Source organism: Corticium candelabrum, chromosome 20, assembly GCF_963422355.1.
Source record: "Corticium candelabrum chromosome 20, ooCorCand1.1, whole genome shotgun sequence".
NCBI classification, from domain to species: Eukaryota; Metazoa; Porifera; class Homoscleromorpha; order Homosclerophorida; family Plakinidae; genus Corticium; species Corticium candelabrum.
In genome coordinates this window covers 3513797-3534778 of record NC_085104.1, presented here as the reverse complement: position 1 = coordinate 3534778, position 20982 = coordinate 3513797, and the positions used below count along the sequence as shown (strand labels likewise).

At 41.0% G+C, this 20982-nt stretch overlaps 1 protein-coding gene and 2 long non-coding RNA genes across 3 annotated transcripts; 2 read left to right on the top strand and 1 right to left on the bottom strand.

Annotated features, from left to right (window-relative positions):
- Positions 1-378: 378 nt before the first annotated feature.
- LOC134195562 (uncharacterized) lies at positions 379-1582 on the bottom strand. Its single transcript, XM_062664602.1, has 2 exons — positions 1302-1582; positions 379-1019 (listed from the first exon to the last, which is right to left on the bottom strand). The coding sequence occupies exons 1-2, from the start codon at positions 1393-1395 to the stop codon at positions 556-558; spliced, it is 558 nt and encodes a 185-aa protein (XP_062520586.1). The 5' UTR covers positions 1396-1582; the 3' UTR covers positions 379-555.
- A 15777-nt stretch (positions 1583-17359) lies between these two features.
- On the top strand, positions 17360-18112 carry LOC134195985 (uncharacterized). The gene is made up of 5 exons (XR_009972477.1): positions 17360-17415; positions 17471-17515; positions 17564-17644; positions 17701-17754; positions 18058-18112. It is a non-coding gene; the product is annotated as an uncharacterized LOC134195985 (long non-coding RNA).
- A 298-nt stretch (positions 18113-18410) lies between these two features.
- LOC134195352 (uncharacterized) lies at positions 18411-18723 on the top strand. The gene is made up of 3 exons (XR_009972363.1): positions 18411-18497; positions 18553-18579; positions 18633-18723. It is a non-coding gene; the product is annotated as an uncharacterized LOC134195352 (long non-coding RNA).
- The last annotated feature ends 2259 nt before the right edge of the window (positions 18724-20982 follow it).

Sequence of the window (20982 nt, the reverse complement as noted above, 5' to 3'; positions counted from 1 at the left end):
CGGCACTCGGAAGCCAGGTGACGGCAACAACACTAGTTGATCTTCCAATGGAAAGAGCAAGGAGAATTTGACAACCTGCTCGAAGAGATGAGGATACAAGATGCAGAGAGCCATTTCCTACGTACGAATGTCAACGGAAACCTTGAATGGTGAAATGACAAGAGTAGCTTCTGCCTTGTCGTTGTTGAGGAGAAGATCGATATCAAATGTCCATCGTTCAGCTAGAGATCTCACCAGGAAAAGGTATCCAAATGGAATTTTTATCACCGTCTGTTGTCTGTTAGCTAAGGCGTTTCTCTGTGTGCCTGTCTGCCTGTCTGTCCGTTCGTCAACTGGTCTGTCTGTCTGTCTTTTTGTCTGTCTGTCTGTCTGTCTGTCTGTCTGTCAAAGGTATTATATTTTCAAACATGAACTACGATACATAGACTATAGTAGCCACTAAGTTTAAAAGACTCGAGTCCGCAAGCTAAAACCCAAAAGACTACAACTAATACATAGATTAATGATTAAAAGAACACTCCTTACAACCACAAAGTACCAACGTACGCTACACAGTCAAGACAAAGTTAGGCAGATAGGCATGAGAGTGACTCCAGAAAATGTGTACATGTGGACAGAGGAAGTGACGGCAGAATCTGAAGAAGACGCACTAATCCCGTGAGGGCAAGGTAAGGCTGCGATCATCTTAGACTCAGGCGCCACCGTTGGAAGAGACCCAACACGACTGACGTTCATAGAGGAAGACGCAACGAAAGAGGCAACGACAGAAACTGAATGAGGAAGAAGACGAAATGTGTTCGTGTGGACAGATGAGGCGACGGCAGAATCTGAAGAAGACGCACTAATCCCGTGAGGGCAAGGTAAGGCTGCGATCATCCCAGACTCAGGCGCCACCGTTAGAACAGACCCAAGACGACTGACGTCCACGGAAGAAGACGTGACGAAAGAGGCAGCGGCAGAAACTGAATGAGGAAGAAGACGAAATGTGTTCATGTGGACAGATGAGGCGACGGCAGAATCTGAAGAAGACGCACTAATCCCGTGAGGGCAAGGTAAGGCTGCGATCATCCCAGACTCAGGCGCCACCGTTAGAACAGACCCAAGACAACGTACAGGCAGAAAAGCTGACCAAGCGATGAAACAGACGTGTACAGAAAACAGCCTAGCAGGCGAAGATACCAGAGGCACTGACGCCGCCGCCAAGAAAGAGGTTTGAGTGCGAGCGGACGCTAGATTCTCAGATGACATCAGAGCGGAAGGCCAGACGGAACGGAGACTTACAGAAGAAGAAGAAGACACACCTGACGACGATACGTTGGCTGTAGACAAAGGATGAAACTTGGACACGTAAATAATAAGACACAACACAACCCAAACTCGAACAAAAGCGTTCATTCCGGAAAGGGGTCCCAACGACAACAAGATGGAACGACGCGCGCCGCGAGAGTGGCCAAAGCCACTAACGCCTTCTCCAAACACCGATAGCTTGATTTCTTGAAGTAGAACCAGAAGTAGTCGGAGCTAGAAATCTTCTAGGCACACTGCCATACATCCGGGGTCTGTCTGTCTGTCTGTCTGTCTGTCTGTCTGTCTGTCTGTCTGTCTGTTTGTCTGTCTCTCTCTCTCTCTCTCTCTGCCTGTCTGTCTGCCTGCCTGCCTTCCTGTCTGTCTGTCTGTCTGTCTGTCTGTCTGTCTGTCTGTCTGCCTGCCTGCCTGCCTGTCTGTCTGCCTGCCTGCCTGCCTGCCTGCCTTCCTGTCTGTCTGTCTGTCTGTCTGTCTGTCTGTCTGTCTGTCCGTCAGTCTGTCTGTCTGTCTGTCTTTTCATATATTTTCATAAATGAATGCTATTACAACTAGAACTATTTAGAATGTTCAAGAGACCCAATAGGGTCAATACACATCACAAACTAATGTACGCAAAACTGAGTATGATAGTTCTTTACATTACTGGAGCTCATAGATAAAAGGTGTGATAGTTTCCTTGCAATAGTCTTAGCATTGCAACGTTGTAGCGCTGTTGAGAATCGTTTTCTCCAGTAACACATGAATTCATTAGCATTCTTATTGCCATCATCATCCGTCGACCTGGTGTCTGTCTGTCTGCCTGCCTGCCTGCCTGTCTGTCTGCCTGCCTGCCTGCCTGCCTGCCTGCCTTCCTGTCTGTCTGTCTGTCTGTCTGTCTGTCTGTCTGTCTGTCTGTCTGTCTGTCTGTCTGTCTGTCTGTCTGTCTGTCTGTCTGTCTGTCTGTATGTATGTATGTATGTATGTATGTATGTATGTATGTCTGTTCTTCTGTCTGTCTGTCTATCTGGGTGTTAGCTGTTTTTTTTCCCCGTCAATACATGTTTTCATAGACGAAAAATATAGCACTATAGCAATTAAAGCTCATCTACATGTCCGTTACATATAGTTAATACATACCAACACACACACACACACACACACACACACACACACACACACACACACACACACACACACACACACACACACACACACAATTGCATGTCCAATAAGAGCTGAAATTTTTCTAAGAAATCACTTTCATTCTAATATTTACTGCTGTATAGCAAACCGTTTCCTCCAATTGCCTTTTGTCTCAGCTCATTTTAGATTTCCAAACTCGTTTTTGTGTCTTATTTGACAGCTGGTCTGGATATTCTTTTCTCTGATTTCCCCATCTACCTAAATTTCTAGCACTTACCAAGTGAATCATCTTTGCACTTTACTCTCTTGGACACCTCTCTTTCTGTCGTGTCTGGCATGTTTCCTTTCTTGTCTTCTTGATGCAGCCGCTTTGTCTGTGGTGGTAGAAGTAGGGAATATGTCCGAGCTCTAAGGATGAGCAAGCAGTACATCTAGCCCTACGTTGGGTCCATCTACCGTGTTGAACACTATGATGTCATGTCGACGCTCTGAAATGGAATACCTGTCACTTGGTTTTGTCTTTTTAATTGTCTCAAGCAGTCAGACCACGCACACACAATGCTGTTGTGCACTCAGACTGGCCCATCTCCTGACTTGCATGCTTTTCGCTGATATCCACTCGAGTCGTTGATAGTTCTTTCACAGCCAAAAGAATAAATATCGTCACTATAAGACGATTGGTGAGCAAGCCTCAACAAAATGCCGCCAAGTGGAATTTACAAGAATTAAGTACACATTTTGTTAAGGATAGAATGGCTGATAACCATGCCTTGAGGCCTTTGTCGTTTTGGCTTTATCTCGAAGTGATGTAGTATTTTTAGAGGGGCTGAAGCTGTTGCCTTAGTGATATCTGTCAAGAACGTGTGCTGAAGCCTTTTTACATAGCGATATGACATTCGAAATTCTGTCAGTTATGATGGAGTTGAGAGTGTTGCCCAGGAAATCCTTAGGCTGGAAATCTGGTATAATTTGTTGTACTGTAGTTCATGTCTAGAAAACGAGTTGGTAGCTCATTTAGTGAATGAGGTCATGAAGCCGGGAAGGCTGACCAATGATAGGCGAAACCCGCCATACTTGATTCGTAAAGATGAAATTACACAGAGTCGTTTATTACGCTACAATTTATTGGAGAGGTAAAAGTTGATCTAAATTGAACATCATCGGTTGCAGGTCTGATAAGATCAGGATTGACTGAACATGCTACATGATTGATCCTAGGAATGTGAAATATATAGACAAAAGCATAACACCTTGGACTTTATCCAAATCATTCTACTTCTCACATATTTCAATTCCTGGTTCAGAATGGCATCTTCAACAAAGTCAGGGTTTTCTACTGGGATACCCAATATCTTGTTTAGTTAAACATTTGTAGGTGGAATGGGATCATGCTGATCCAGCTAATATGGGTAACCTCAAGATTATTACGGGCTCTCTCTCTGTCTGTCTGTCTGTCTGTCTGTCTGTCTGCCTGTCTGTCTGCCTGTCTGTCTGTCTGCCTGTCTGTCTGCATATTTGTTTGATTGCCTGCCTGCCTGCCTGTCTGCCTGTATGTATTCTGATGTGTAGAGATGATGTGTCCTAATAAAATAACTTTCCTGCCTGTCTGCCTGTCTGTTTGTCTGCCTGCCTGTCTGCCACAGCCAGTGCTTCATACATTGAAATACTTGAACTTGTTTATGAAGCACATTCTTTTAATTATTAAAATATCATGTATTGTAGAGTGTACAGATGCTAAATTCTAATAAAATAACCTGACTGCCTGCCTTCCTGACTACACATTGAAATAGTTGAACTTGTTTATTAAGCACTTTCTTTCAATTGTAGAAAAATCATGTATTCTAGTGTGTAGAGATGACATATCCTAATAAAATAGCGTGCGTGCCTGCCTGCCTGTCTGTTTCTGTCTCTGTCTTTCTGTCTATCTGTCTATCAGTCTTTGTTTGTTTGTCTGTCTGTCTTTCTGTCTCTCTGTCTGTCTTTCTGTCCGTGTGTCTGTCTGTCTGCCTGTCTGTCTGTCTGTCTGTCTTTTAATACATATTTCTGTGTTTTTGTCAGTCTGTCTGTCTGTTAAAGGTATTTTTTTTTTTTTTTTTTTTTTTTTTTATTTTTATTTTTTTTTTTTTTTTTTTTTTTTTCTGTTTGTCTGTCTGTCTGTCTGTCTGTTTGAGTGTTAGCTGTCTTGGGTTGGTCTAACGATCCATCTTATGTCTTCATAAATGATCTATAGCGCTATAGCAAATAAAACTAATATATGTGTCCATTATTAGAAATACGTTGGTACGTTCACGGACGTGCATACACACAGTGACATACACGCATACACACACACATACAGATACACACACACATACTTGTACACGCGCGCGCACTCGTAGCCTCGAACTTCAAGACCAGACAGCTCTCGAAGCGCGCGAGCTCTAGTCTAGACCAGAACAGTACTACTTCGGTAATAGCATTCTAACCCAATCAACGTCTTATATCCGGTATGTTGGCTCTAAATTATGGTTAGTTTAGCAGTAATTGCTTATGCTAAGTGCACTAACACTGATTACGCGCGTGAAATCCTCCTGGGCGATAAGTGCACGCCAGAGGCGCTAAGCACACGTAAGAGCCACCCTGGCGCACGCAGGGGTTTTGGTTTTAGTTTCAGCTCTAGTTTTTTTATCTTTAAGCATGCGGTGAGATGACATGAACAAAAGCGTCGCTATTCCATCACTTTCGTAGGCGAATGGAGGGTCCTGGAGGTGATGACCCCTCCTCTTCAACGACACTCCCACCACAGCCGCAAAGTTGTTCCTTGTGTTATTACCAAGAGGTACATCTATCCCTACGTTGGGTCCATCTCCCGTGTTGAACACTATTATGTCATGTCGACGGTCTGAAATGGAATACCTGTCTCTCCTAGCTTTTAATTCTCTCAAGCAGTCAGACCACGCAGACATAATGCTGTTGTGCACTCAGACTCGCCAATCACCTGACTTGCATGCTTTTTGATGATATCCACTCGAGTCATTGATGGTTCTTTCACAATCACAAGAATAAATATCGTCACTGTAAGACGATGGGCGTGCAAGCCTCAACAAAAATGCCGCCAAGTGGAATTTACAAGAATTAAGTATGCATTTTGTTAAGGATAGAATGGCTGATAACCATACCTTGAGGCCTTTGCCGTTTTGGCTTCATCTCGAAGTGAAGTAGTATTTTCTAGAAGGGTTGAAGTTGTTGCCTTAGTGATATTTGTCAAGAACGTCTGCTGAAGCCTTTTACATAGCGATATGACATTCGAAATTCTGTCAATAAGATGAAGTTGAGAGTGTTGCCCAGGAAATCCTTAGGCTGGAAAGCTGGTATAATTTTTTGTACTGTAGTTCATGTCCAGAAAACGAGTTGGTAGCTCATTTAGTGAATGAGGCCATAAAGCCGGGAAGGCTGACCGATGATAGGTCAAACCTGCAATAGTTGATTCTTAAAGATGAAGTTACGCAGAGTCGTTTATTGAACCACAAGTTATCGAAGAGGTAAAAGTTGATCTAGATTAAAAATCATCGGTTGCAGGTCTGATAAGATCAGGATTGACTGAACATGCTACATGATTGATCCTAGGAATGTGATATATATAGACAAAAGCATAACACCGTGGACATTATCCAAATCTTTCTACTTGTCATATATTTCAATTCCTTGTTCTGAATGGCATCTTCAACAAAGTCAGGGTTTTCTACTAGGATACCCAATATCTTGTTTAGTTAAACATTTGTAGATGGAATGGGATCATGCTGATCCAGCTAATATGGGTAACCTCAAGATTATTACGGGCTCTCTGTCTGTCTGTCGGTCCGCCTGCCTGTCTGTATGTTTGTCTGATTGCCTGCCTGCCTGCCTACCTGCCTGCCTGCCTGTATGTATTCTGGTGTGTATAGATGAGGTATTCTAATAAAATAACTTGCCTTCCTGTCTGTTTGTCTGTCTGCCCGCCTGGCTGCCACACCCAGTGCTTCATACATTGAAATACTTGAACTTGTTTATGAAGCACTTTCTTTTAATTATTGAAACATTATGAATTGTAGTGCGCAGAGATGCTGAATTCTAATAAAATAACCTGACTGCCTGTCTGCCTTCCTGCCTACACAATGAAATAGTTGAACTTGTTTATTAAGCACTTTCTTTTAATTGTAGAAAAATCATGTATATTCTAGTGTGTAGAGATGACATATCCTATAAAATAACGTGCCTGCCTGTTTGCCTGCCTGCCTGTGTGTCTCTGTCTCTGTCTTTTTGTCTGTCTGTCTGTTTGTCTTTGCTTGTCTCTCTGTCTCTCTGTCTGTCTGTGTGTCTGTCTCTGGCTGTCTGTCTGTGTGTCTGTATTTTTGTCTGTTTGTTTGTCTGTCTGTCTGTCTGTCCGTCTGTCGGTCGGTCAGTCTGTCTGTCTGTCTGTCAATCTTTCATATATTGTTATACATCAAAGCCAATACAGGTGAAACTAAAGTAACAGGTAATGATCAACAAGTGTCACAACTACATTACAATTGCACAAATAAGAATTAGCATTAAAAAGCTCCCCTATGCAGCCTACAACCGAAATTTAGTTTACTGAATTGAAAGTTGCACAACATCTAATCTCTGGTCAGCATTCTGTCCATATGTTACTCTGATCATCTTTCTAGCCAACACTGAATCATTGCAACGCTGAAGTTGTACTGACAAGCGCCTTCTCCAATGTGTTTTAAAATCTGAGGGATTGTTTCTTCCTTCTTCACCTCTATATAGTTTGGAAAGTTTATTGATGAACGTTGATGCTTCTTCTCCCCACCCACCAAAGTGCTCGAAAACTAGTGGAATAAGGGTAGGAGTGTACCCTCCAGGCAACTGCTCTTGAGAATATTTGCTATGTTTGATGTCTTCTCTTCTTCTTGCTGCATCTCCATCCGTAATTGCTGCACTTCGCAGAATGTCCTGGCTCCAGGGGTGAGCAAGTGTCACATCAAGCTCAACATTTCCCCCACATGTTGAGTCAAACACAGCAATGTCTGCTCTATTGTTGGATGTTGTATATCTATCTTTTGTTTCAATTTGTTGTTGGCATTGTAGACTGCTCAGGCATTCAGACCAGCACAAAACAACAGAATTGTGAGACCAAACTGGGCCTCCACCCATTTTGCATGTTAGTAAATGGTACCCTTCAACATCTAGTGACTTTCCACATTCACATTTAGTGGCCCAAGGTGGTAAAAACAAAGGTAGACCCAATCTGAGAGAAGCCGCCAAGACAAAATTGCCAGATGAAAGTGCAAACTTTTCTGAAGATGGAATGGAATCTAACCATGCTCCTCCTCCTTTACCTCTAATTGAACGCAGTCGTGCTGCATCTCGGTTAGAATCAGTTTCAATCAACTGATCTGCTTTTGCTTGTACAAATTCTGTTGTCAGACGATGTTGCAACTTTTTTGTGTTAGGCAACAAATGCGACAACGTGGAAATATCTTTGAGATGGTGTTCTAAAGTTAGCTCAATATCACTCGCATGATTAGATGATGTCACTAGAGGGTTGACTTGATCTTGAAGAACAGGAAAGCGATCAGGCAATAGCTTAAGAGAATGTGCCCAGCTGGCAACAAAAGCAAAGGGTGCCACTTCGTTTAGGGAAGTCATACCAAATCCTCCTAGTCTTACTGGCAACGTTGCTTGCTTGCACATATTTCCACTGATGTCAACATTTCCTAGCAAACAAGAGAAGGTAGATTTTGTTTGCTTGTCGATGATAGTAGCTGCCTGTGCCAGTGTTTCTGGACACGCTCCTCTTGCTAAGTGATTTAGCCGTGTGGTATGACAGTATCTAAGAAGCAACATGAATGCTTGCACATTATCCAAATCGACAAGCTGTCTACAAAGATCACTCCCATTTTCTGCAATAGTGGAACATGCTCGTGCAACATATTCACGTTTCACAATTGGTGTTCCTAGTATCAAACTGCCTTCACTAGAAACAGGTATGGTATATTAAGAAGAGAAGGTGTCTTCTTTGTCGTATGAACAGTATATTTCACATTTTGTTTCCTGTATTTCCAATCCTATTTTGAAAAATTCAGGTTGAAAAGTGGAAAAAGCATCAAGGACACGTTTTGCTGGTCCAACTAAGAAGACATCATCAAGATAAGCTAGCACTCTTATTGCTTGAAAATTGCTTTGCAAATCAACCAGGGTTTGTTGTATGCCTAAAGAAAACAGAACTGGTCCTAGAGGATGACAAAATAACTCGGACGTTGTTCTGTAGAAAGATCAGAGGACCAAACCCAGAATACATTTGCATGACATGATTGGTCAAGATAGGAAAAGATTTCATCACTTGTTGCAGCAAATGGGAGCGGTGGATTGAATTAAAGGCATTTTTAGCATTAGTCTTCAGAACAAACCAGTCATTGTTGGCTTCTAGTAAAAGCTGGATATGGTGTAAAAGAAGATCTGTTCTTCCCTAAGTTGACACCCCATGCTGCAGAGAAGAAAATAAATTCGAAAATTCCCTTTTCATCTGTGCACAAATACATTTTGCAGTAACTCTTCTGAAAACTTCTCCAATAGCTATTGGTCGAACGTCTCCTGAGGCTTTGGGCAAAGCAATCAGCCGTGCTGAGGACAACAACCTGGCAACAGGGACTGATCCATTGGCAATACAAGAAAAAGCAAAATGCAACTGTTCAGCAGAAACTGTGTCGGAAGCAATAACTTTTAGGTGTTCATATCGCCATCCTGACGGGCCACACCCTGAGCCTCTTTTGTGATTTCTTGATGGAATTAAACATATGTTGTTTTGACAAACTGATATGCATAGCAGGAGATGGCATGTTCTGAATGTCAAACACCCGGAAAGGATGCTTCTCAGCAAGCTTGTGAGCTGTATCTGGAGTAGCGGGAGCTAATCCTGAGCTTGTAAGAACACGGGCAGCTCTTGAAAGTTCACCACATCGGACAAGACTTAGGGCATCTCTCTTGACGTGATCTCTGGAGTTACCTTTAGCATTCCCTTTCTTCGTGTCTTCTGTACCACTAGACAGTAAGTCCTCCCATTGAAAGTTATGGAACTGCTTATACATGGATTGCATGACAGATAGTTTTGCTTTTCCACCCCTTGTAAGCTGTCGTAATACCATACGCGGTATCAGCAGCAGCAATTTCCAGCCTCTTTCATCTGTTGGGTCATTTCTGATCTTTCTGAAGGCTACTGAACAGCAATCCAGGGAGTTAGCTTTCATAGCAGGTTTGATCTTCTGCACCGTTCTCGCTGGAATCATTTTGAGGATCTCCTCAGATGATAAAGACCGGATGTACTCCCACGCTTTAGTTTCCCGTGAAGGAGAAGCAGAAGACGTATAAGTTTCTGGTAGCACACCACGGGTTAGAGGCGTCTCAAAAGTAGGTAAGGTGTGAGCATTCTTTGAAGATGGTGATGGATTTGAAGGACATTGGCTGGAAACAGATTCAAATTCAAACCAACGGTCGAGCAGGAAAGATTCTTCTTGCATTGTGACAAATTTTGCCCAAGTTTCGCAAAACACTTTGAACAATGTTAACATTTCGAAAGGTTCAAACGAGAGACAAACAAATCCGGGATGTTGTTAGCATCATGAGATTGTCTGATATGACAAAGAACTCGCTGAATCTGGCCTTTGAAGGCACAGGAAACAGCGGGACAACTTTCAAAGTCAGACTTATGATCAGGCATAACCAAACACGGTTCAAAAGAAATACAGATGAAACCGAAGACCACTTTCAAAAACCAGGCATGTTCAAAGCACATCCGGGGTCTGTCTGTCTGTCTGTTTGTCTGTCTGTTGGTTTGGGTGCTATACGTCTTGGGTTGGTCTATCAATCCATCTTATGTCCTTATAAATAGTCTGTAGCGCCATTTCAAATGAACCTAATGTAGGTGTCCATTATTAGAAATACCTTGGTACGTTCACGGAAGTGCACACACACACACACACACACACACACACACACACACACACACACACACACACACACACACACACACACACACACACACACAGTGGCATACACGCATACACACACGCGCGCTCATAGCCTTAAACTTCCAAACCAGAGAGCTCTCGAAGTGCTAAGTCTAGTCTAGACTAGAACGGTACTACTTCGGTAATAGATTTCTGAGCCAATCAACGTCTTATATCCGGTATGTTGGCTCTAAATTATGATTAGTTTAGCAGTAATTGGTTATCCTAAGTACACTAACGCTGATTACGCGCGTGAAGTCCTCCTGGGCGATAAGTGCACATCAGAGGCTCTAAGTACACGCAAGAGCCACTCTGGCGGACGCACGCGTTTTTGTTTTAGTTTCAGCTCTAGTTCTTTGATTTTTAAGCTTGCGGTGAGAGGACATGAACAGAAGCGTAGCTATTCCATCACTTTCGTAGGCGAGTGGAGGTCCTTGGGTGATGACCCTTCTCTTCAACGACACTCCCACCAGAGCCGCAAAGTTGTTCATTGTCTTGTTAATTAAATTTTTGATGGATTCTTTACTCGTTCAATTCTAAACTTATATATGCCTATAATTATCTAACAAATATGCTTTTAAATTAACCCTTATAGAGATTGAAGTGAGTTTGCTTGTTTCGTAGTTCAAATAAAGATTTAGCTGCCATGGGGTGTGGCTAATTACATTCCCCACCTCAAAAGAGTTCTGTATCCGCGACTGACTTTTGAAGACTGGTCGAACGTTTCGCTCGTCGAGCGGTTAGACTTGCTCACGTTCTTTCACGTAATCAAAGAGTCGTCGTTTTATGCCGTCCACCAAGATATCGCCGCGAACACGGCAGACGTCTCTTCTCTGTTCATGACATCTCATGACAGTTACAAATGATATGTTTCCTTAATTAATACAAAGCTCGGATCTTTCCATCTCATTATTGAACTCTGTAAAAAACGATCCTGTGCTGTTAGACTATCATTTAGCATCGCTTATGATAAGTACTTCCCAAATCATTTTAGTATCGTTCTAGAGATCGCTCGCTTTGGACGCTCTCTGGTCTTGAAGTTCGAGGCTAATACGCGCGCGCGCGCGCATACACACACACACACACACACACACACACACACACACACACACGCAAACACACACACACACACACACACACACACACACACACACACACACACACACACACACACACACACACACATCTCTAAGGGTTGAAGTATTTTTCGGAAATACACCCGAATGCATAGGCATATTTTGCAGCTTGATTGAAAACCTTTTCTTAAAAATTATTTTTGAAATCAGATCATTTTAGTTTTCCAAAGTTATGTAACACTAAATGGGTCATCTATAATTATACTTAACGTTGCCGGATACCTCCATTTCTGTTGAATGTAGCATTTTTGCTATTTTTGTCTTCTCAATGCAGTGACTTCATATGTGGACGATAGTCTTCGTGTAAATCCGAGCTCTAAGGCTGAGCACCGGGTACATCTAGCTATACATTTGATCCAGCTCATTGGGTTCTAGCCATGATTTTTGGAAGACAGCCGTATGGGCGTTGCACACGAGTCTAGCACATAAACGTGACATGTACGTGTCTGGGCTAATTTCTGAAATAATAATTACCAATGGTTTGGGAGAGTAGCCTCTACAAATTACACTGACTGACAGACGATAGCAGTGTATGGATTACATTCTTAAAGTAATTAAACTGTTTCTCATTACCAAAACAATGATAAAGATACGCAACTAGAAACTCATGATTGAAAAGTCTGCACCTTCTTCCTCATTATCACTCCGTTGAGATAAAAGTTTGGACAAATAATAAGCGGACTAAAGCCCATTTCATATTTAGTCACCTCTGGCTTTAGGGAGTGACTTAGGATACCTACCACCCTATACAAGATGCCCTATTGTTGTAGCAGTGTCTCATTACTGCTGTTCTAATAACTTCCCAGTAAACCACGCAGAGACCGACATTGCTGTGGAATGCGATAGAGAGTCTTAGTTGCTGTTCTTAGGTGACAGGTTACACTCTCAAACTGTTTCTAGTTACTATTTACATGACATACCAATCTAATTATAACTACAGTAGATATTTAATTAAAACGGTACATGATTGACAAGACTCTACCTTCTATCTCATAATTTTACCAGAAGCATCACATAACTCGATCTATCTCCGTTGTAAAGCATCATACAAATGAGAGGCGGGCGTAATTGGATAAAGCAAACATAGAACTTTCCAATAATACCCGTATCAATTCTGTCCGTTCTAGGGTTACCCGGCCGTCAGCAGCCGACTTTCGGTTGTTACTGCAGAGGTGACTTTACCCTTAAAATTGACTTTTGTCCCTCCCCTTTTTCATAACTGTAGATTTGCAGGTGTAGCTTACACTGCACTACCTACTACATGAGTGGCCAGTATTGGAAGCGTAGCGGTCTGCTCCAAACGTGTAAGGTGTATGTGGAAGGCATAGCGGGCAGTTCTGATGGCGTAGGGGGGCTTCTGCCTTAGTATGGCTGACTATCGAACACTGAGCTCCTGTGTCTAACATTATGATTTCTGGTCGACTGTGTAGTGGGATACCTGTCTCTTTGTTCTCTCTTGTGAAATATTTTCATTTCATTCAAGCAGACAGACCACACCGACACAATGCTGCCTTGAAGTCAAACAGTCCCACATCTTGAATTGCATGCTATTTGATGGTACCTACTTGAGTCAGTGATGGTCCTTTTACAATCACCAGTACGAATATCATCACTATAAGGCAATGGGATACCAAAACTCAACAAAGCCGCAAAGTAGAATTTTCAAGAAATAATTACAAAGTTTGTTAAGGTTGGAATGAACGATAACTATGCCTTTGCTTTTTGCCATTTATTGATGGAATTTTGACTTTCTCTTGGTGCGATGTAGTATTTTCTAGAAGGCTTAAAGCTGTTGCTTTAATCATACCTGCCAATAATTTGTGCTAAATCCCTCTTTTGGTTTGATATAAATGCCACATATTATTTAAAATGCTGTCGAGATGGAGTTGAGAGTGTCGCCCAGTAAAATCATAGGCTGCAAAGTTGATACTATTTTGTTGTACTATTAGGGTTCATATTATTAGGCTTTAAATTCGGGTAGCGAACTGGTAGCTCGTGTAGTGAATGAGACCATGACCCTGGGATATCTGACTGAGAAATTTTTCTCACTGAAGATAGGCCAAATCTGCGTGCTTGATGAGTATAGTTTCTTGGAGTCACACAGAATCGTTTATTGAACTACACAAATATGTACAATTTTATCTAGTTTGAAAATAATGAAGATCGGCTGAAGGTCTGATAAGATCAGGATAGACCGAACATGGTAAATGATTGATTCTAGGAATGTTACACAATCTAAGCAAATCCATAGCATCTTTGGACATTATCCAATTATTTCAACTTGTCACATAAGTCAGTTCCTGATTTGATGACTCCAGACATGTATGTTCAAAAAACTAAGTGTTTGCTATTGGGATGCCCAATATCCTTGTTCCAACATTCGTAACTATGGTTAACCCCTAGATTAGGACTGCGTGTCGGAATTTCTGCCTCTCCGTCTGTCTGTCTGTCTGTCTGTCTGTCTGTCCGTCCGTCCGTCCGTCCGTCCGTCCGTCCGTCCGTCCGTCAGTCCGTTCTTCCGTCCGTCCGTCTGTCTGTCTGTCTGTCTGTTTGTCTGTCTGTCTGTCTGTCAAATAACATTTATTTCAAACGTACATCTATGATAAGTTGCTACCAAGGTAACTAAATGTAGTTCTGTAACTACGAGTGTTTAGTACACCTAGATTTACAAAACAAACAAATATGTACCACCTAAAAGAGAACAATGCAGGCTACCTGGAGCCAACTTAGTTGCTGAAAAACTGGGTAGAGCAATCTACACTGTCATTTGTCAGAGCTGAGATTTTTCTCATAATGACTTTTATGTTGCAATTCTGAAGTTTAGTCGAGAATGTCTTTCTCCAGATGCCCAGAAACTCACCAGCTTTAGGTCGACCAATTTCATCTCGTAAATTCCTGTCTAGCTTTTTCAGAAAGTTTTTCCATCTCACCCCATCCTCCAAAATTTTCTACGACTAAAGAATGAAAGTGACTGTTGATCCACCTCGTAGATTTTCCTTTACATATTTGGCCTTCTTCCTCTCTTCTCTTCTTTCTGCAGCAGCACCGTCTGACTCAAATGACCTTGAAAAATATAAGAGCTCCAACGGTTTACCAGAGCTATATCCGGGTCAACGTTGCAACCCTTGTCGGTGTCCAAAGCCACAATGTCTGGTCTATTATTTGAATTTGAATAGCGATGTTGTGGCTCTCTTTTGTGTTGCACGTTTGTCTGCCTGTCGGTACATATATTTGGATGTTGCAACTGTTAGTACAGGCTAAAATATAGTCCAGCGACTTAAGTCGCTAAAAGCATGGCAATTAATAAACTATCAATTATTTTTAATAAGAGTCTAAATCTCATTCACTAGTTCTAGCACGTCTACACAGTTTTCGTGATAGCTCCCATCTGTTACATCGCTCAAGAGTGACAGAAAAAGCTCATCGCCAGGGAGACTTGAATTCCGTGCTGTTCTTAATGGCGTACTCACCATATCTCCCACAATGGTCAAACTCTAGAGTTGAGCAGTTTGAGCCATTTCTAATATGTTATTTTCATTTCCACAATTCTGCTATTTATTATTTCTCTCATTCGTGCGTCTTATACGTCAGTCTATGTGTTCGTCTGTCTGTCTTTTATTTTCAACATCAATACTGCCATTCATTGAATATCAGTAAAAGGCAACGAAGCTAAAGATTGATTCCTGGACCCGTGCGTAGAGTTACACAAAACGAAGTTGTAGTGAATAATCTGTCTTGCTGTTTGTCTGTTTTTGTACCTACCTGTGTACCTTTCTGTCTGTCTGTTTATAGGCTATTTTGTTAGAATTCTTTCTGTCTGCTTTGTCTGTTCACTATCTTTTTGTTTGTTTGACTGCCTATCTATCTATTTGTCTATCAATGCATTCTTTATACATCATACCTTATACATTAATGCTGATACACGTTACAAAGATTTATATGCACTGTCTGTTTATTTGTTTGTCTGTCATCTGTCTTGGTGTCGGTTTGTCAATACATAAATGTTTCTATAAACCAACTATGGAACCATTGCAATAGCTAATGTACGTGTTTATTACATCTACTACGTATACGAGGACTAAATAAACTAGACCACACACTAGATATTTACTAAATACACATACACACATCTGTCTGTCTGTTACCTATCTTTTTGTTTCTTTGCATATCTATCTATATGTCTGTGTATTTGTCTGTCTTTCAATACATTTTATGCTTCAATGCTACTACATGTGATAAAATGTAAAAGACTTATGTGCACCATTTGTCTGGTTGTCTCTGTCTTCGTTGATATATTATCGTAAAAGTTTGCCTCTGTCTGTCTCCCTTTCTGTTTTCTATCTCATCTTTGTTTTGGAGATTACAGTTAGTAACACTTTGTAGTATAATATCCCGGCTTGCGTTTCTTTGTCTGTCTGTCTCCTTAACTGTCGGTTAATTTGTCTCTGTAGTATTGCCGATGAGCAGTATTGATTCCTATTTATTATTTAGATTGACTTTCGGTTTACATCAAATGAGATCAAACAACTCCCAAGTGTCAGTTTTCTTCAGCTTTCCACTTGGTCATTTCATGCGCCGTCATTCAACTTGTCATACAAATTAATCATGACACATTATCAGGGCATCATGCACTGCGCTGTTACAAGTTATTCAATCAGAGTATATGAAAGCACCATCTAATAGAGAGAACTTTAAGGGCATCAGCCGAGATCGAGTCGGGAAAGCGTTAGAATTGCCATACTGTGTTGGTGCCATTGATGCAAATCACACCACCATACAGGCTCTTGCTTGTCGGGATCTTCTTAATTCTTCTACAAGAGAGGACGCTTATGTGTTCTACTGACCACATGTGATGCACATTACAGGTTTACTATTGTTCGCATTTGAAATTAAGTTGTCATGGTAACAGTAGCATTTTCTCCTGTTCAGAATTTTGCAGGGCAGTGGAAGCAAGTGATTTTGTCTTATACAATCGCCTACAATTCTATCAGGTGCTATCATTGAGGTGCCTTTTTCGTGTGTGTGGGAGTTCAAGCATTTGCGTGAAGCATGCTTTGCCCGTATCTTAGCAGAAATCTGGAAGATCCAGAGGCAGTGTTAGACTATTACCCGAGTCATACCAGGAGAGTCATTGAGTAGAACTCTGGGATGCTAGCTGCAACGAAACATTTTCTCAAAAGGCTAGTCATCAAATTTCCAGATAACTCAGTGAATTTTATCAAAGCGCTTCCATCTTTACACAATAATTACCAGCGAACCACTTAGTCATCGGAACTACGTATATAGATTACTATGGAACCGTATGGATAGGATATATCTATTATACGGGCTTTCACCAGCTAATGTATAATAGAAATTATGCGCTGTATGTCTTAAAACCGTTCATCTTCGTTACTTAATCATGTCATTTAGATAGATTATTGTACTTTGACATTTAAGGACAAGTTCATTACTCTAACTATGATTTTTTTGCTTGCAAAGATTAGTTAGCTTTAACAAATTACTAGCATATGTACAAGTAGAGTCTAAGTGAGAAAAAATACCTGTCTGCCTGTCTTTCTGCCTGTCTATCTGTCTCCTTTCAGTTTCTCTACTGTCGTTTAAGTGTTTATATGTGTTTTTGTCTGTTGGTCTGTCTGATCGTTTGCATGTTCTGCTCTCTGTCTCTCTGTTTCTCCGTCGGTTTGCTAATATTGATAACCATGACGTTTGTAAAGGTTGGTCAATACAGGTGTGTGGGTGTTCGTGTGTGTGAACCTTTTCAATACCAGTCGTTTGGTAAACTGTAGGGCTATTCTGGCGAGAAAGGTGATACTGGATTATCCGGGAAAAACGGAATTAAGGTACTATTTGTTTTCATTTTTTTGCAATGAACAACGAATAAGATTAAATACTTAGGGCGACTCTGGTTCAAGAGGATCACCCGGTCCAAGAGGTCCCGTAGTAAGTTCTATTCAACTGGAAATTTAGTTTACTAATATATTGTGTAAGGGTCCTCCTGGTGCAACTGGCGAGACTGGAAAACAAGGAGTGTCGGGCCCACGAGGAGTAACTGGAGATACCGGACCTCAAGTAAACATATATTATTTTAAGCACAAGATTGAGTAGTTATCAATTGTATTTGTTAGGGTCCAGTAGGTCCTCCAGGTTTGCCTGGTATTAAAGGAGTCCAAGGAATAAAGGTTACTTCATACACGTATTGATGACGGAAGTGTTGTCGGTTCATATAGGCATCAATATAACAATTGTACTGCATGTTTCTGTGTCACTTGAAGCGCGGAAATTGCTGGCTTATTGGCTGTACTTTTCAAACATATTGTATCCGGCAATCAATTACTGATCGAAAGATAATGCAATTTAGACAATAAAAAATAACTGCAAAATACAATCAATTATTGATTATTTTAATATCAAATAGATGCTGAAAGTGGAGTGTTTTGACACGGAAATATATTATATCAATTGCAATTTGTTTTACCGAATAGGGAGCGAAAGGATACCAAGGATCACAAGGTTTAGCAGGTTTAGATGGAAAACCGGTATAATATATGATGCTTTTGTTATTTCGGAATTATCAGTTCTAATTTTGTAATTATTTACAGGGTCCACCAGGACATCCGGGGCCAGATGGTTCTTCCGGGGAAAAAGGTGTCAAGGTCTCTAAGAATTGCAAGCTACATAATTTGCATGGTGATTTGTTAGCCTTACTTCATAGGGTGGTCGAGGCTTTACAGGTCACAAAGGAGAACAAGGCGGTCAAGGGATACCAGGAGCTACGGTAAAGGAATATAATATTTGGCAACTTTATATTACTATATCATAATTCTTAATTTTCTAGGTCGACGAGAAAACAAGAAATTTAATGAAAAGGTGTTGTGACCCTGTAACTGGCTTTCAGTCAATAATAGAAGAAATTATAGAAAATGTTAGCAAAATGTGGAACTCAGATGTTATATTTATTGACTGAAATCGTTTGTTAGATAACTCAAATGAAAATTGATCTGCTGGTAACAAGGACGTCAATCTTGATCTAGTCTTATTTTATTATTTCTATGTTTAGAATGGTTATGACAATCCTGCATTTCATGTAGGAGGAAGTGGCACTGAGGGAATCTATTCGTCTGGTAATATGTTATAGTAAACTTAAGATAGGTAGATTATTGCGATATAATTATAAGCAATATTTAGTTTCATTTTTTTGAATTATTCAGACTGTAAAACACACACACACACACACACACACACACACACACACGCACACGCGCGCACACACACACACACACACACACACACACACACACACACACACACACACACACACACACACACACATCTCACGCTCATACAGAACCAGATATGTATGCACATTTTGATAGAATTTGAAGACGTAGATAAAATGTATTATATTGTTAAAATAAAGATGTCTGAGAAACATAGGACCGATGGGAACATAGGTCTGATGATAACACTAATTTTCAAAAACAAATTTGTTTGTAGGTTTGGTTGTGAGAGTGAGTGTATGTGTGCATGCGAGTGCACGTGTTTGAGCGCTCTGGCAGGTGTAATTTGTTACATCTCCACCATCTGGATGTTTACTTTTACAATGGACGTAGTTTGCCCAAATCAGATTTGGCGGTGCTTCTCACACGAGATACTAATGCCGACGTTATTAGATTGCAGCTCAGCGCGCAAACGGAGTTGCCTAGCTCGCAAGAACTCATGGAGATTTAGGCTGGAGTTGTGAGTGTTAATTCACTGACCAATATAACGTTTTGCAGTCAGCCGGCAAATGTCAGATCACAATCAAAATTTGATCAGCCGCATTAGAGTTTTGATCAGCAATGCATAAATTAAATGTACATTGTACCTTGATCTCTTATGCACCAAATGAATATTTCAGAAAAGCCAAGAAACTTAAAGCCTTAGATTCACAGGCTAAAGCGCGCCTTACGCTAGAATCCCAATCGTAAATGGTAGCAAAAATTGCTGGAACAGTACTGTACACATATGTGATGTTCATAAATTCTATATTAGACTGACCTATTTTGAAAGAAGCTATTGAAGAACAAGCAATGATGAACTCTCACATATTAATTAAAATTACTCATGGTTTTGCAAGGACCATGATAGTATGGAGGACGCAAGAGCTTCAGCTTGCTCTTCCAACTCCTCACGTACATTCTGGCGAAGTTTGACGTGATCCTTCTCACATCCAGTTAGTGTCACAGACGCAGCACGAAAGAAGCAGTTGCCATCACCCTCCACCGCCACTGCTTGATGAGTAGACGGAGCATCACTAGGATAGAGCTGAGCAACAACTGGATCATATACTAAGTTCATTCTGATGCAGCCGGATGTTTATCAAAACAAGACAGAGAATCCGGATACTTAGCGAGGTTAGCGCCAACTAGTTAGCGAGCGTCACTCTAACAAGTGTTTGCGCCTGTGTAGACCGTATATATCTGCAATGGCTGCTGATATCTACTACCCTAGTTGCATGACGTAAGCAATGGTCGAATATTGGGACCTTTGAACATTTTTAGTTTCAGAATAGAAGGTCAAAAAGCTAGAACGCACGCTCTACTTGGGGCATACTTGCGTGTAAGAAGATTTGTTAGAGTAAGCAAAGGCGGTTACTAAAGATCTTAATTAAGATGGTCAATAAATAGAACATCTGGTGAAACCGCAGTCTCAATTAGCACTTCCTGTGTAAAAGGTCAACGCTAACGGAGAGTAGTTGCACGTAAGTTGCTAGCTAGACTAAAGTAGATAATGAGCACAGCAGTAAGGTGCTCTCTTCAGCTCATATCGCAACAAATAGCACCTTGTAACATAATTACAGATAAGACAATAACAACCTAATTTTATTAGTTGTTATAGCAACTTAGATATGCTACACACATGTCATCATCACTTTCTGCTATATCCTACGACATCTTCTGAGAACAATTTCACGCAAAAGGGACAGCCCTATGCTATGACAACCTCAGCTCAACGCAATTAGAAATTGATCGGTTAATGTCAGGCTATAAACATTTTTATGCCGGCCAAACATCACATTTAGTCGGCTGTCGGCCGATGGCCGGCAGCTATATTGGTCTCTGCAATTACTGCATTTCCTAATCAATTTTTGAGCGCTCGCGCTTGTATAGCATGTATTTATGTACAAAATAGATTTAGATAATCATATTGACTCTACGTTGTATATATTGTGATCATTTGAACAAAAGACAAACATTAGGTTAGTATAAACTTAACATACCGAACTGGGCTATTGCATGTTGTTAATATTATCGTTTACACGTTTTTGACCTATAGGCTATTTTCTTTGTGCTATGTTGCTACATCATGCGTGTGGCACGTGTGAGCGCAGAAACCCGGTGGGTAGGAAACTCTTTAAACAAGGGTGG

Bases quoted from the DNA above. Each gene is read 5' to 3' on its own strand.
- LOC134195562 (XM_062664602.1), bottom strand. From the start codon at position 1,395: ATGAACGCTTTTGTTCGAGTTTGGGTTGTGTTGTGTCTTATTATTTAC. The intron at 1,020-1,301 runs GTGTGTCTTCTT...CGTCTTCTTCAG, and splicing joins AGCCAACGTATCGTCGTCAG to ATTCTGCCGTCGCCTCATCT.